General features: G+C 31.4%; 1 protein-coding gene across 1 annotated transcript in view; it reads left to right on the plus strand.

Annotated features, from left to right (window-relative positions):
- LOC134685166 (uncharacterized) overlaps nt 1-14033 on the plus strand; it is a 70567-nt gene that overhangs the window by 40748 nt on the left and 15786 nt on the right. The window contains exons 2-6 of the mRNA XM_063544644.1: nt 8544-8759; nt 9575-9752; nt 10182-10326; nt 12216-12422; nt 12984-13042. Coding sequence (XP_063400714.1) covers nt 8548-8759; nt 9575-9752; nt 10182-10326; nt 12216-12422; nt 12984-13042 — 801 coding nt within the window. The 5' untranslated portion in view covers nt 8544-8547. The remainder of the gene's footprint in view (nt 1-8543; nt 8760-9574; nt 9753-10181; nt 10327-12215; nt 12423-12983; nt 13043-14033) is intronic.

The raw sequence follows: 14033 nt of genomic DNA on the forward strand, positions 1-14033 counted from the left end.
GAGAAGAGAAAATTGCGTAGCAAAGTAAGAATGGAACAAGCTGTCAGTAGACAAAGTTTATATCAACAGATAATGGACAACCCAAATACCCAGCTTTTCTATAGACTAATCAATAGGAACCGTAGCAGCCAACAAACTTCTACAAACTGCTTAAAAATCAATGGGGAATTGAATTTCATACCAGAAGATCAAAGAAGAAGTTTTGCATCCTACTACGAGGACCTGAGTGTCCCAAAGGAAGAGTTATTTGACAATAGCTATCTCAACCTATGTAAAATCAGACAGCAGCTATATGAACAAGCAATGGACCAAAGTATTGTGGAACCAGAACTTTTTACAGATACAGAAGTCATGAAAGCAATAGATGAGCTTAATACCAAAAAAAAGTGCTGATGAATTTGGGATATCAGCTGAACATCTAAAGTACTCCAAAACTACTATTACCCCTGCATTAACATCAATTTTTAACAACATCCTACTAAATAAAGCAGTACCAACAGCATTTACTTTTGGCCTACTTACTCCAGTACTGAAAAAACAAAAAGATCCAACTATCATGGGGAACTATCGTGGTATAACAGTCACAGCTACTATTGGAAAAACCTTTGAATATGCTTTTATAGGAAAACTAAATCTAAAATCAAAAACATTGCTACAGTTCGGATTTACAGAAGGATTGTCACCAATAATGTCAAGTCTGCTTATATCTGAAGCCCGATATGAAATCAAAAAGTCAACTGAAAAATTTTATATATCTGTTCTAGATGTTCAGTCAGCATTTGATGTTGTCCAGCATATAATTCTTATGGACAAGGCCATTGATCAGAATATTCACCCCACCTATTGGAAGATCCTAACAGAACTATATAATGGGCTTAGCTCCAAAGTAAAATGGCTAGATGGAGTAAGCGAATCCTTCACAATAAAACAAGGAGTTAGACAAGGTGGGATACTCTCTACTCATCTATATAAAATATTTGTGCAAGATTTGTTAGTTGAGCTAGAGCAGAATTCCTTGGGTTATCATCTAGGAGACATCTATATAGGAGCACCAACCTGTGCCGATGATATCGCCTTCATCTCAAATAATGAGCATGAGCTCCAAATAATGTTGAATGTTATAGACAGGTATGCAAAGGAACATCATTACAAAATACATCCTACAAAAACTGAAATAATCGATTGCTCAAAAATTAAAACTGATTACAACTGGACTATGGATGGTAAAAAAGTAAAAACCACTGATTGCAGTGAACATCTAGGAGTAAAAAGAACAGATGGTTCAGAAAATAACTTCAACGTAAAAGACAGAATTCAAACAGCAAGAAGAACAAGGTATGCTCTTATGGGATCTGGAGTACATGGCACCAATGGACTCAACCCAGAAATCTCCTACCAAATTTATAGAACATATGTTATACCAAGATTAATATATGGATTAGAGGTACTTCCATTAACAAAATCTAATCTTGAAGATCTAGAGAAATTTCACAGGAAGAATCTGAGACACCTACAGTCCTTACCAGAAAGGACATCAAATGCTGCTGTCCTACTGTTTTTGGGAGCCTTGCCGATAGAAGCTGAAATACATAAGAGACAACTATCACTACTATATTCCATTATAACATGTGACAATACCAAAATCAAAGATGTCATGAACAGACAGATAGCTAACAATTTCGATAACAAGAAAAGTTTCTTCAGCAAAATACTGAACATTTTAGAGTTATACAGTCTACCTTCAATCAACATACTTCAAAATAGCACACCCCAAAAAAATGCATGGAAGGAAGAAATCAATAGATAAATTCACAAATTTTGGAATGATAAATTAAAATCTGATGCTTGTAATAAAACCAGTCTTAAATATGTCTGCATAGATAATTTGGAAACAGGAAAAACAGCACATGTATGGAAGCTAAAAAATCAACCCAGAATTGAGATAAGAAAATCCATTGTGAAATCCAGAATGATGACTGGAACTTATATGTTGCAATCAGACAAACATAAGTTCACACATTTCTCAACAGAAGCAACATGTCAACTGTGCCATACAGAAAGTGAAGACATAGTACACATGATAACCACCTGTCCTGTACTAAGCACTATAAGAGAGAAATATTTTATAGATATAAAAAAAGTCATTCTGGATAGCTGTGGTCCTGCAAAATGGAATACATACTGCAACAATAAGATGGAAATTACACGTCTGATATTAGACTGGAGCAATTTTAAAGAATCCCTTAGTATAGGAATGGAACTGGCAGAAAAGTTAGAGCAGAAAGCTAGAAACCTACTATTCCAACTACATATCAAGAGAATTGAAATATTAGATGCAAGGAACATCAAATAATATTGTGTAAAACCAAAGTGTACAGGTATATGAACAATTATACTGTGTATTAATATTCAATATTCAGTGATTAGTGAAGAAGCAAAAATGGATAAATGTTTATACATATAAGAACTGTTTTATTAAAAATGTTAAACATGGAGAAACAAATATATTCATATTCTCATTACATGGACTAGAGATAGATGATTCAAATAAGTGTGTTAGTAAAGAAGACAAAAGGAGGATATTCATCAAGATGAATTGATAATCACCCGAATGCGAGTTCAGCTCTAAATTTATGAGTGTAATTTTAAGTTTAAAATTTCTATAAAATGAGAAATGTTATCATATAATTAAAATAATTAAAATTAATGACAAGCTCCTGTATTATAAATGATAATTTTATATGATGCCAAAATATTTTTAACCACATTTTCCACTTAAAACAAAGTAAATTTATTACATGATACTGAACCTAAGAATAAGAACTTTGTTTTTAATGACTGTCTTATTTTTAATTTTTTAGCTTTTTAATTAGATAAAAGATTATAATTTTTATCAATGAAATTCCACATCACCAGTCAAGAAAATTGATGTTCACTATTATGAGATATTTTATCATATTAAAATTGATGCAAAATATATTTTTACTTTTTAAAATACATACTTGTTCCTTTTAAAATAATTAAGTAACCTCATTTTTAGAAAATTAATCTATAACTCTATCCTTTTATAAAAAAAAATAGAATTATATATATATAACTACTATCATTATAGACACTTATTTTGTTTTTGTACAACTTTTAAATATTGGATGTTTAAGTTTTAAAACAAACAAATAAAACAACAAAAAAACATGTATATAAGACCCTCACATGTAAATACTGCTATGGTGCACGTTTCTTTTATTATATTAAAAAAAAAATTTAAAAAAAAATAGATACAAAATAAAACAGTCTGTAACGTAAGGGTACCCAAATTGCACCGAGTACCCAAATTGCACCTATTTAGAAAAAATAGCAATGGTATTCTTACAAGATTTCCTAGAGACTAAACCATTTGTACTTTTATGATTTGATACTATGCACGTCTTTCAACATAGGTAAACATATTTAGATTTACACAAAACGTTCACAGTATTTATCAACAGATGGACTGTTTACTGAAAAAGCAAAATGTACGAAAACGTCACCATGCGACGTCATCAAAACGTCATCTTTTTGAAATTAGCAAATACAATTTGTTATGAGTATACATTTCGAAAAATATGAAAAGTGAGCATGGACTTATATCCAATTGTTCAAAATATTTGAAGAAATTAAACAAAAACTCGGTTATTCGACTTTTGACGATGTGAATTTAAGCATAGATGCAATTTGGGTACTCCTCATTACAGAATCATGGAAGGTTTGAAGGTTGATTCAAACCCATTTTTTTATGACTCAATATGGATTAAAAAATAAATTGGTGTACCTTTATAATAAAGAAGGATAGGGCTTCAAAATAAACACAGTTTGAATATTTTTTTCTTGATCCTAAAAAAACGTAGGTGATGAAAAAACTGTCAAAATAGGTGCAATTTGGGTACCGTCACGTTATATATATATATATATAAAAACAACTTATAAATGAAAGTAAACCTCCTACATAGTGTGCTGTACATAGTTATCTACATACAACCAAAAAAAAATCTTACAAAATTTACCCCAAATACTCTAATAATATATATATTAGAGGTGTTCCTATTTAAAGGAAGCTAATACAGAGAAGAAGAAGAAGTTTCATAAAAATTAAATCATTTGTGTGTTTTTAAAAAGGTGTGGTAGTATCGCAAAGATAAAGATGACGTTTGACGTCAATTAAACTTTTTCCGCACAAAATTTGATTGATTTTCTCTCACCGAATTGGATAAGTCCGGTCCATTTGTCGATACAAAATCCTGTAAAGGTATGACAGTAGTGTTTCTGTTTGTATACACCTTATCGCTATTTATCCGCCATTGCTGGATTTCACACAGGTTCCCGTAAAATGTTGACGTCATAAAACAAAATATCTGACGCCACAATAGAAAAGTGATTGTTGTTCACGTCAAAAGTTCAAGCGGCAGGGTCAGCCGGGAATGGCGATAAGGTGTATTCCCCACTGAAAGGCATTATGTTTTGGCACTGGCTACGGTAACATGGAAATTTAACAATAATATGAGGCAGGCATAAACCGTGCATAAACCTGTAAATGGGGACGATTCGAAGTCTGCATGAATGATTTTGGTTCTGTTGTTAGGGATTTTAGTTGTGACGTTATTTAAGTTTTGACGTCATATGCAATGTAAACAAAGAAACGCTATCATCAGGTAACGTTTTTTTCATATCGAGGAATTATTAAAAATGAAATTGGTATTGCGCTCCTTTCTATTTTTCCTGGATATAACAGACTGGTAAATATATATTTTACTTACAGATTGATACAAACAAAACCGGAAAAAGGAAGTACATTGTAGATTTCTGCGCAGATCATGGATTTTAAAACATAACATAAAAAAATTGAATGATTTTGAGTTCATTAGTACAATGAAAAATTCGGGAATTTTTCCCGAATTTTTTTTTTATTGAATTTTCTACTGTTATTGGGGACTTCATCCCCATAATAAAAATATTATTGTTACATTAGAGACTAAATGCCGGAATGGGGTAAGGACCTGATTAATCACGAATGTAACAATAACTATTGAGGCTACGGTTACATTGCGTTATTGTTACATGAAAAACAGCAATGTACAATGTCATTAGAAATATGTATTAAATAATAAAAGTTTCAAGACATTTATTTTATATTTACAATACATTCAATAATACAATCAATTTCTTTATTTTTTTATTTACAATATTTAACAGTTTATACATTCAGTAAGTGGTTTTTAAAGCATGTTTAAGTCCTACACATTTTAAATGAACGAACTTTCCGTCCTCCATGGATACAGAAGTTCCCAGTATATAAGTTCCACGTTAGCAAACTTTGCTTTTGATGTATATTTTTTTTTTAAACTGCGTTTGTATAGCTGTGTGAAGGTCGTGTCTTGCTATAGTTTCAGTTTCGTTTCAAACGCATCCCAAGTTTTTATTTTTTTACCCTAAACAAAAGTTGGTAATGGGAATCTCTCCATCCATTGTTAAAGTATAATGACAGTAATAATAGTATGTAAGTAAGTAAGTAAGTAAGTAAATTTTATTTAGAGTCGGCATATATATACATTATAACAGAGAAAACATGAGCTCTGGTGAGCTCTTTAACCGACTATCACATAAAAAATCATGCAGCATCATGCAAATACTACTAAATAAAACATGCAATATAATGAAAGCAAACTTCTATTTGATTTGATTGCTGTTTTCATGTAACAATAACTCAATGTAACTGTAGCCTCAATAATTATTGTTACATACGTAATTAATCGGTTCCTTACCCAACTTTGCATTCCGGCAATTAGACTCCAATGTAACAATAATATTTTAATTATTGTTACATTTCCATGTAACCGTAGCCAGTGCCTTATGTTTTTCGGTCGTTGCGTCCGTTTGTCCGTGATGTTGTCCGTCCGTTCGTCCCACCTCAGATTAAAGTTATTGGTCAAGGCACAGGAGCTTGTTACAATAGGCTATTTGCCAACTTCCGTAATTGACCATGTAATTAGAGATCCCTTCTTTTGGTTGTCCATTTTGTCCGTCTTATGAGGGACATAAATTTTTAATTACTAGCTAGCAGAAAGAGCAAATTTACCTTTGCGTAATGTGAGTAATCTATAAGATTTCCAAATCTTTTAATTACAATAATTTGTTGTTCAGCTAAATACTTTTGACATCAGAAATTATTTTTCATGAAAAATTAGTTAAACCGCCAGTCCATCACTTTCATTTCATTATGTTTTGAATTAGCTGTGGAACTGTAGCTTTTAGGTCCTTATGACCATATGGTCCTCAAATAGTAAAAAAAATAACATAAGGACCTATTAAAGAGCTACATTTACGCAGCTAGTTTTGCATTGGCAAAAGCCATTTTTGTCCAGTATGGAACCAGTCTACGATTGACAAAGGGAAGTAATTTGTTTAAAAAGTGTGTAATAATAGAATCAAATAGGAAATTGGCAAATGGGCTATTGCCGGGTTAACTAACCATAAGAACCCCTTAAAAACAGTTTTTGATGAAGCTGAAGTCCAATCAACTTGAAACTTATTACACATTTACCTTACGATACCAATGGATATGATCTTTCTAATTGTAAAGCCAAATTAGATTTTTTTTACCAAATTTCATGGTCCATTGAACATTGAGCAGGTCTGCAGCAACCACTCATTTGCATATAAATGTTTGCAGCAAACACTCATTTGCATGGTAATTTATGCAATTAAGGCTAACACGCCGCAAACATGGACTCTGTGTTTGCTGCAAGTCGCAGCGACTTGCAGAAAATGTTTGCAGGAGGCTTAATATTTCAGTAAGGGACTATAAACTTATAGTATTTGTTAAAAAAAAATAATTAATAAGTAAAAAAAATCTGCCAAGACAGTTTAATTTTAAGAAAATAATGGCTGAGATTTCCGAGAAAGTTTACTTGTAATTGAAATATTTTATCTGAAACAACTGTCTGGCATAATATTTTTGTCAATTTTAAAGTTTCTGAATATTTATTCTAAAAGTGTGTAATTTAATATTTTATTCACCTTTTAAAGGTAAAATAAACTGCCAGTAGCCTTTCACGTTAGATATTTTGTTGAAAGTATTTCAAAATCAAAATACAAAGTTAAATATCTTCATCAAAATAAGTCATGTAAGTGTCTTGTAAACAAATGTTAGTTTATTTGAGAGTTTATAACATTGTATAATATAAGCTTTATAAAATTATAAAATTATATGAACTTTTATGTCATTAACGCCAAAAGAATCTGCCAGGACAGTAGCCTACTCAGTTAAATTTTTAGAAAAAAATGGCTGAAATTGTTGAGGAAAGTTTACTTATACTTGTGATATTTTCTTCAGAACAACTGTCTGGCATAATATTTTTGTACGATTATAAAGTTTATGGCTTTATTATTTTTTTTGTCTTTTAAAGGTAAAAAATCTGCGAGGACAGTATTTACGTTAGAATTTTTTTTTAAATTAGTTCGAAATCAAAATATAAAGTTAAATATCTTCTTCAAAATAAATGTCTGGTAAACAAATGTTAGTTCATTGAAAAGTTAAAATCATAATCTTTTAGATTTTACGTTTCAAAGTAATGAGTTACATGTATGTGATTTTGTTCATAAAAAAAAGGGTATTTTACAGTTTTCCTGCAACGCTTCAAGCAGTTATCGTGAATGTTTGGTGACTGGTTTATATCTATGTTATATAACCTCCCTTTAGTGTTTTTATGAATTTATGATACATGTATGACATTGAGAAGTAGTTGTTTATATGAGGCAGGCATTACCTGTGAATGGGGACGAAGTCTGTATAAAAACGGAAATACCGTAACGTTTCTAATTTTAGTTCTGTTGTTAGGGGTTTTACTTGTGACGTGAGTTCCTATATTTTACTAGACTACTCAAAGTCTCACAAAAGCGAGACTGGAAGAAGGAAGTAGATTTCTGCGTTCTGTGCAAATGTTGGAATTACAAAAAGCGACAAAAAAAGTTTGAATGATTTTCATTAAGTACAATGAAAATTTTGGGAAATTTTCCCAATTTTTTCTTTTTTTTTTCTTTTGATTTTTCTACTGTATTAGGGGACTTCGTCCCCATATTATTTGAAAAAGCGACAGGCATTAAGCTCATCATGCTCATGACCCAGCTGTTAATTTATATAATACACCTTATCGCTATTAGCCGTAACTTGGCCGGCCGACCCGGCCCCTTGACCTTTTGACGCATACAACAATTACTTTTCCATTGTGGCTTCAAATATTTTGTTTTATGACGTCAAAATTTTACGGGAACCTGTGTGATATCCAGTAATGGCGTACAAATAGTGATAAGGTAATAAGGTGTATTGCATGGATACAATGTAATTGTATGTATGATATCTATCTAATCACATTTTAGTCTAAAATTACAAAATCACAATAATCTGATAATAAAAAAATATAAATGCAAGCATTAATTTCTGAATTAACAGTTTATTGGCTGCAAAAACATGTTCCCAATTTTTTGAAAACTGATGAATTTTGTTGTTACAGGACAATGTCAGATGACAGATTTATCAACACTATACCTATAGAATGGAGAGGATTGTTCCAATCTGCCATGAAATCCAATAATACTGTTCTAAACAGGATGAATGCATGGTATGAAGAACAATGGTCATCTAAGTATGGAGGACTATTGCTATGGACTGATCTTATACAGAGTTTGTTGGCAGAAGAACCCTTCATCATGGAAGGAGAACTTGTATTGTTAGTATTAATACTATTATTACTACCAATGTACAATATCTTATATTCAGTTGAATGACAAATATAACTAGATATTTGAGTTCATACATGCTACCAAATATAGTCTACATCCACAAAAATGCTGTGAAAACAAAAATCATAGATTTGCAATTGCCATATTTCATCAAATATATTACTTTAATTAAGAGATAAATCTGTTTAATACAATCATTTAAGTTGGACAGCATCCCAAGGAAAAATTATACCTGATTTGCCATTTCAGAATTTTAAAAATTGTGGGTAATTTCAATATTCAAATCACCAAAACTAAAATAACATCACATCATTGGATAAAAGGAGTGGAACACCTTGCCCAACTCTACTCCACGAGTCCTGAATATTTCAAGACTCAGCTTCGTCATTAGATTTAAATGACATGCTTTTAATTGCACCCACTCTTTTTTTGTTTATTAAATTTCATAAGTATTGCATGAGCTCACTCCAAATTTAAATAGTCAACCAGCTGATGGTGGCCGTTTACCGGAAGAAGCAGAAGAGGCCAATCACAACATTTTGGTGTAGGCATTTGAAACATTACCTAGTACGCATTTGTTGCTAAAACGGTTAGTATATATTTTATCAGTAAAATAAAAACACAAAAACAGCTGTCACTTGAGGATGTTACAGTGCTCTCAAATTTCTCAAATTATTATTTTCCCAATTAACATGAAAAATTGAAACAGTAATAAGTTTGTTTTCTATTTTATCTCTAAAACAATAAACATGATAAAGAAAAGAAAACTACTACCACTTTCACCATGAATTTTCTATTTCAGTGTCACAAGATACAGCCAACTACCAGGATTTCTACAACAAGGTTTCCTGTCCTTTATATTGCATCATAGACAATGTATTCCAAAGTCCAGTCTGAATTGTTTTCTGGAAGGAATAAGGAATTCTATGCAAGTGGACTCCTGGGTTGAAGTTCTGTACAGAATGTTACAAGCATACCTGGTAATACTTCAATTCTTATGTTTTAGCTTTAGTATAGTGAATGTAAGGTTTTATTCAGCCTGTTTGACAAATTGTAAATACTCTTGTGTAACCATGGTGACAGTGCAAATTTATAATCATCTGAAAAATTCATTTAATGTTTATACATTGTACTCTAACCTTTATCAATTTCCTTCATTAGAATATTTTTTCATCAACAATGTCACAGTATACGTAGGCAATACTTATCTTCACATACATGTTTTACTTCCATTTACAGGTCTGTTTTTATTTACATGAATTAAATGTAATAGTATATTTTAGATACTCTTGTGCAAAAATGAAAGAATTTCTTTGTTACTCTTTATGTGCCGTATTTTCATTAATATATCAATCTTTTTTTTTTACCTACATATAGACTTTATATTAACTGAATAACATGATTAATAGGTTTCTACAGAAGAACAAAAGAAAGGATACTTTCATTATGAATTTACACCTGCAAACCAAACCTATGCTCATTCTGTTTATCAGCAGCTCCAGAATTCTGAAATTAAAACCTCTCCATGGACAATAACAGCGCAGGTTAATATTGGTATGTTACTTCATTCAGTATGTACTCGCTATGCATTTCAATAATGATTTACAGTTACTGTGGATTCATTTATTTTCTTTGATATCAATTTTTGATAGATTGTGGAAAACTTGCATTTTCCCAGATATTTAATTTCGTTGTTTTGCCAATCTCTGCATACAAGGAATTTATGAAATGTGTTATTTGTTGATCATTCAAATTTGTGGTTCACCTGTACCCACGAATACCACGAAAATTGGTATCCAACGAATAATAATGAATCTGCAGAATTAGACATAAGAAGATGTGGTATGAGTGCTAATAAGACAACTCTCCATCCAAGTCACAATTTGTAAAACTAAACCATTATAGTTCAAAGTACAGCCTTCAAAACAAAGCCTTGGCTCACACCAAACGGCAAACTTAAAAATAACTAGTCTAAAACAAGTATTTTTTTTAATTTGGAATAATTTGAATTCTGGAAAATTGATTAGAAATGTATGATGAAAAGTAACCCAACTAAATAGGGTTAGCCATGGCTAAGGTTAATTTTACTTTCAATATCATTTCAGTATGAACTAACCAACCCTCCTTAGCAATGCATGCATGGCTAACCTTATTTATTTGGGTTAGTTTTCATCATAAATTTCTTTATATCAATTTTCCAGAATTCAAAATTATTCAAGATTCAAATAATTCCTTGTTAAGAGTAAAATCATTCAAACAGGAAAGCCAGCAGTCTTATCTATATAAAAAAACAACAGACAACAAACACTTATGAACCACATAAACAAACTACAACCACTGAACAACAGGTTCCTAACTTAGAAAAGGTGCAAAAAAATGCAGCAGATTCATTTCATGAATGTCGGGTGAAAATTTTCATGAATAAATTTTTGGTTGCACGAGGGTGCAAGTACAATATATATTCTGTGACACATATTATATAAATATTGACTATCCAAATTGACATTGAATTCATTTTTAGAACATCAGGACATCCTTGTGCAATGCAACATGCCGTTAATGTACATAATCTTTGGAACATTTTTTTTATTAAAGATAGTAGTCAGTTATTCATACAATGTTTCAGACCTAAAAAAGAACAAGAAATAATATTATCATGGAATAGAACTAACTATTGATCAGTACTGTTTATCAGCACTTATTTCATGTTTAGTTATAAAGCCAAGAGGGTTAGACAAATTGAATATACATTTGTAAATTAAAATTTTTTGTTCTAACTGTTTGAAACATATTTTTGTCACTGATGATGAGTTTGATCATTTGAATATTTATTTGCACTAGTGCAATACAGCAATATTGCACTCAATCTTTTCATTATGTTCTTTGTGAATATAATGTTGATACATATAGATTCTTACATTGATACCAGTGGATTATCGGATTTATCCAATCGAGATAGTTAAATTATCAATTTTAAAGTCCGAGCTGCCTCGGCGAGGACTTTAAAATTGATAATTTAACTATCGAGATTGGATAAATCCGATAATCCACGAGTAACTATGTAAGAATCTGTTTCTCTACTGATTAAAAAGACATTTTCTTTTTTTGTTAACCGAAAATCCCCTTCGAGTGCCTTTCACATTGCACGAAGTTGTCAATTTCATTAACACCTGTTATTATATTTTGATTCATTCAGTTTGCTAAAAAGGTCATGACCCTTAAAATCATCCAGGGATCTTTTGAGATCACCAGCAACCACACGTTGATTAATTTTTTTTTATACAATGTGTTCAGAAAAGGATAAATTTCCATAGAATTAGAGAAACAATGATATTGCATGAATATTGACCAATAAAGACTTAACAATATCATATCTTTTGTAAGTCACTGGAATTGATAAATATATATTTTAGGTATAATATGAACATTTTTAATGTTTTAAGGATCGGTTATACAAGACAGTGATAATACCCGGGAAACACAAGAAGAGCAGGATATTGAGATGGAAGGAGTTACCTCTCATGTCAATGAAGGAGTTATCTCGCCTGACAATGCAGGAATGACCTTGCCTGTTATAATCATGCTAGAGGATGAACCAGCACATAAACTACCAAGACTTGAAATACAACCTCTCACTCAAATGGACCATTGTAAGATTAACATTTATTTTGTTTTATATTATTGTTAATTTCAAGTTGAATATCAGCAGATTTTGTATCCCCCCTATATAGTTTGCTCAATTATTAATCAGTGCACAAAATACCATGACTGAATGATAACAAATTTATTGTGGATAAATAATTACACAAAGTTAAACAAATATGTATATCCACCACTGCTAAGCATAGAAGCAGCAAATACTAATTTTTAAAGTCTTTGGTTTGACCTAGCCATGGTCAGAACTTACAACCTCCCTTACTCAAAGGGAACATAAGACCACTGAGGTAGCCAGACAAAAGGAAAGCAAGACAATTAGACAACAAATGAGTTTTGACCAAACAAAGCTACTTCCATTGACTTCAGATATCAAGGGAACCACACATTTGATTATAAAAATATTGGGGAAAGTTGAAATTGCTAAGAATAAGAGAAACGCTGTTACTTATTTCATTTAATTTGTAACTCGAGATAACCAAGTGGGAAACAGAAAATTCGATTTGTTTTTAATTTAATTTTATTTTAAACATAAGTCTATTATTATTTTTATTTAGCTCAAGTAACTTGTATGACAGAAGAAAACTCACAGACAGATATACAACCTGAACATTTGGTATGATTAGCTTTACATATGCAACTCAATTTTATAGCATTTCTTTAAGAACTTTTTTTTTATCTAGACAAGTTTGAATACATTTTTTTTGTGCATCATCTATCAAAAACTTGAATATCAGAAATTTTCCTCAGATGGTAAAGTTTGAATTTGATTTGATCTAGCACATATTCCTTTTAATGTATCATAGCAGTAAAGGGTATAATGTATTAGAGTCTTTATGTGTTTCACCACCTATCCCAGGGACTTAACTTAACGCTCGCCCGGGCGCCCGAGGCGACCAGATTTTCGGCTGGGCGAATATATTTAGTCATCATGGTCGCCCAGCTGGCGACTGTAAAAAAATTGAAGTAAATCCTATTTGTACCCTTTCCCCCGCGATATTAACAAAGCATACCTGCCAACTTTTGAAAATGCCCATGGGGGTTTTAGCGCGCGACAACAATTTCAAAGGTTAAAATTCTTTGCGACGACTATTTTGCGCGTGCTGTTTTGTAGTCTAAAAAAAGTGTCATATTTGCATGATTTGTAAGATGAGCTTACATCCCTTTTTCTTAAGTTTATTTGCATGATTCTAGTTATTATATCAGCAGAAAATATGAACATGTAGCTGTAAGACCAGGAATTATTTTCATGTGTAAGGATACTTAATAGTTGTTGACTTTTCAAATTTATAATTATACACAAGGAAGGACCTTTATCAGGTTGGGAACAACACATAGGGATCCCTCCCTAAATGTTAGGACAGTAAAAACCACTTTTTAAGTACAATTGAGCACACATTCATATTATTTGAAGAAACTTTTCCCAAAGAACTATACATCTTATGATCTATCTGGTATTATATGGTCAACACATGTCCAAGAATTTTGTTATGTTCTTGGCCTTATATCTTCTTTATTATTCAAAATAATAGGACTCTTCATCTAGAAAAGCTGTTCCAAATATAATGTCAGAATTTCCCATTTTCAAGTTAATAAATTTACATTTT

Source organism: Mytilus trossulus, chromosome 9 (genome assembly GCF_036588685.1).
Source record: "Mytilus trossulus isolate FHL-02 chromosome 9, PNRI_Mtr1.1.1.hap1, whole genome shotgun sequence".
In the NCBI taxonomy this organism is placed as follows: Eukaryota; Metazoa; Mollusca; class Bivalvia; order Mytilida; family Mytilidae; genus Mytilus; species Mytilus trossulus.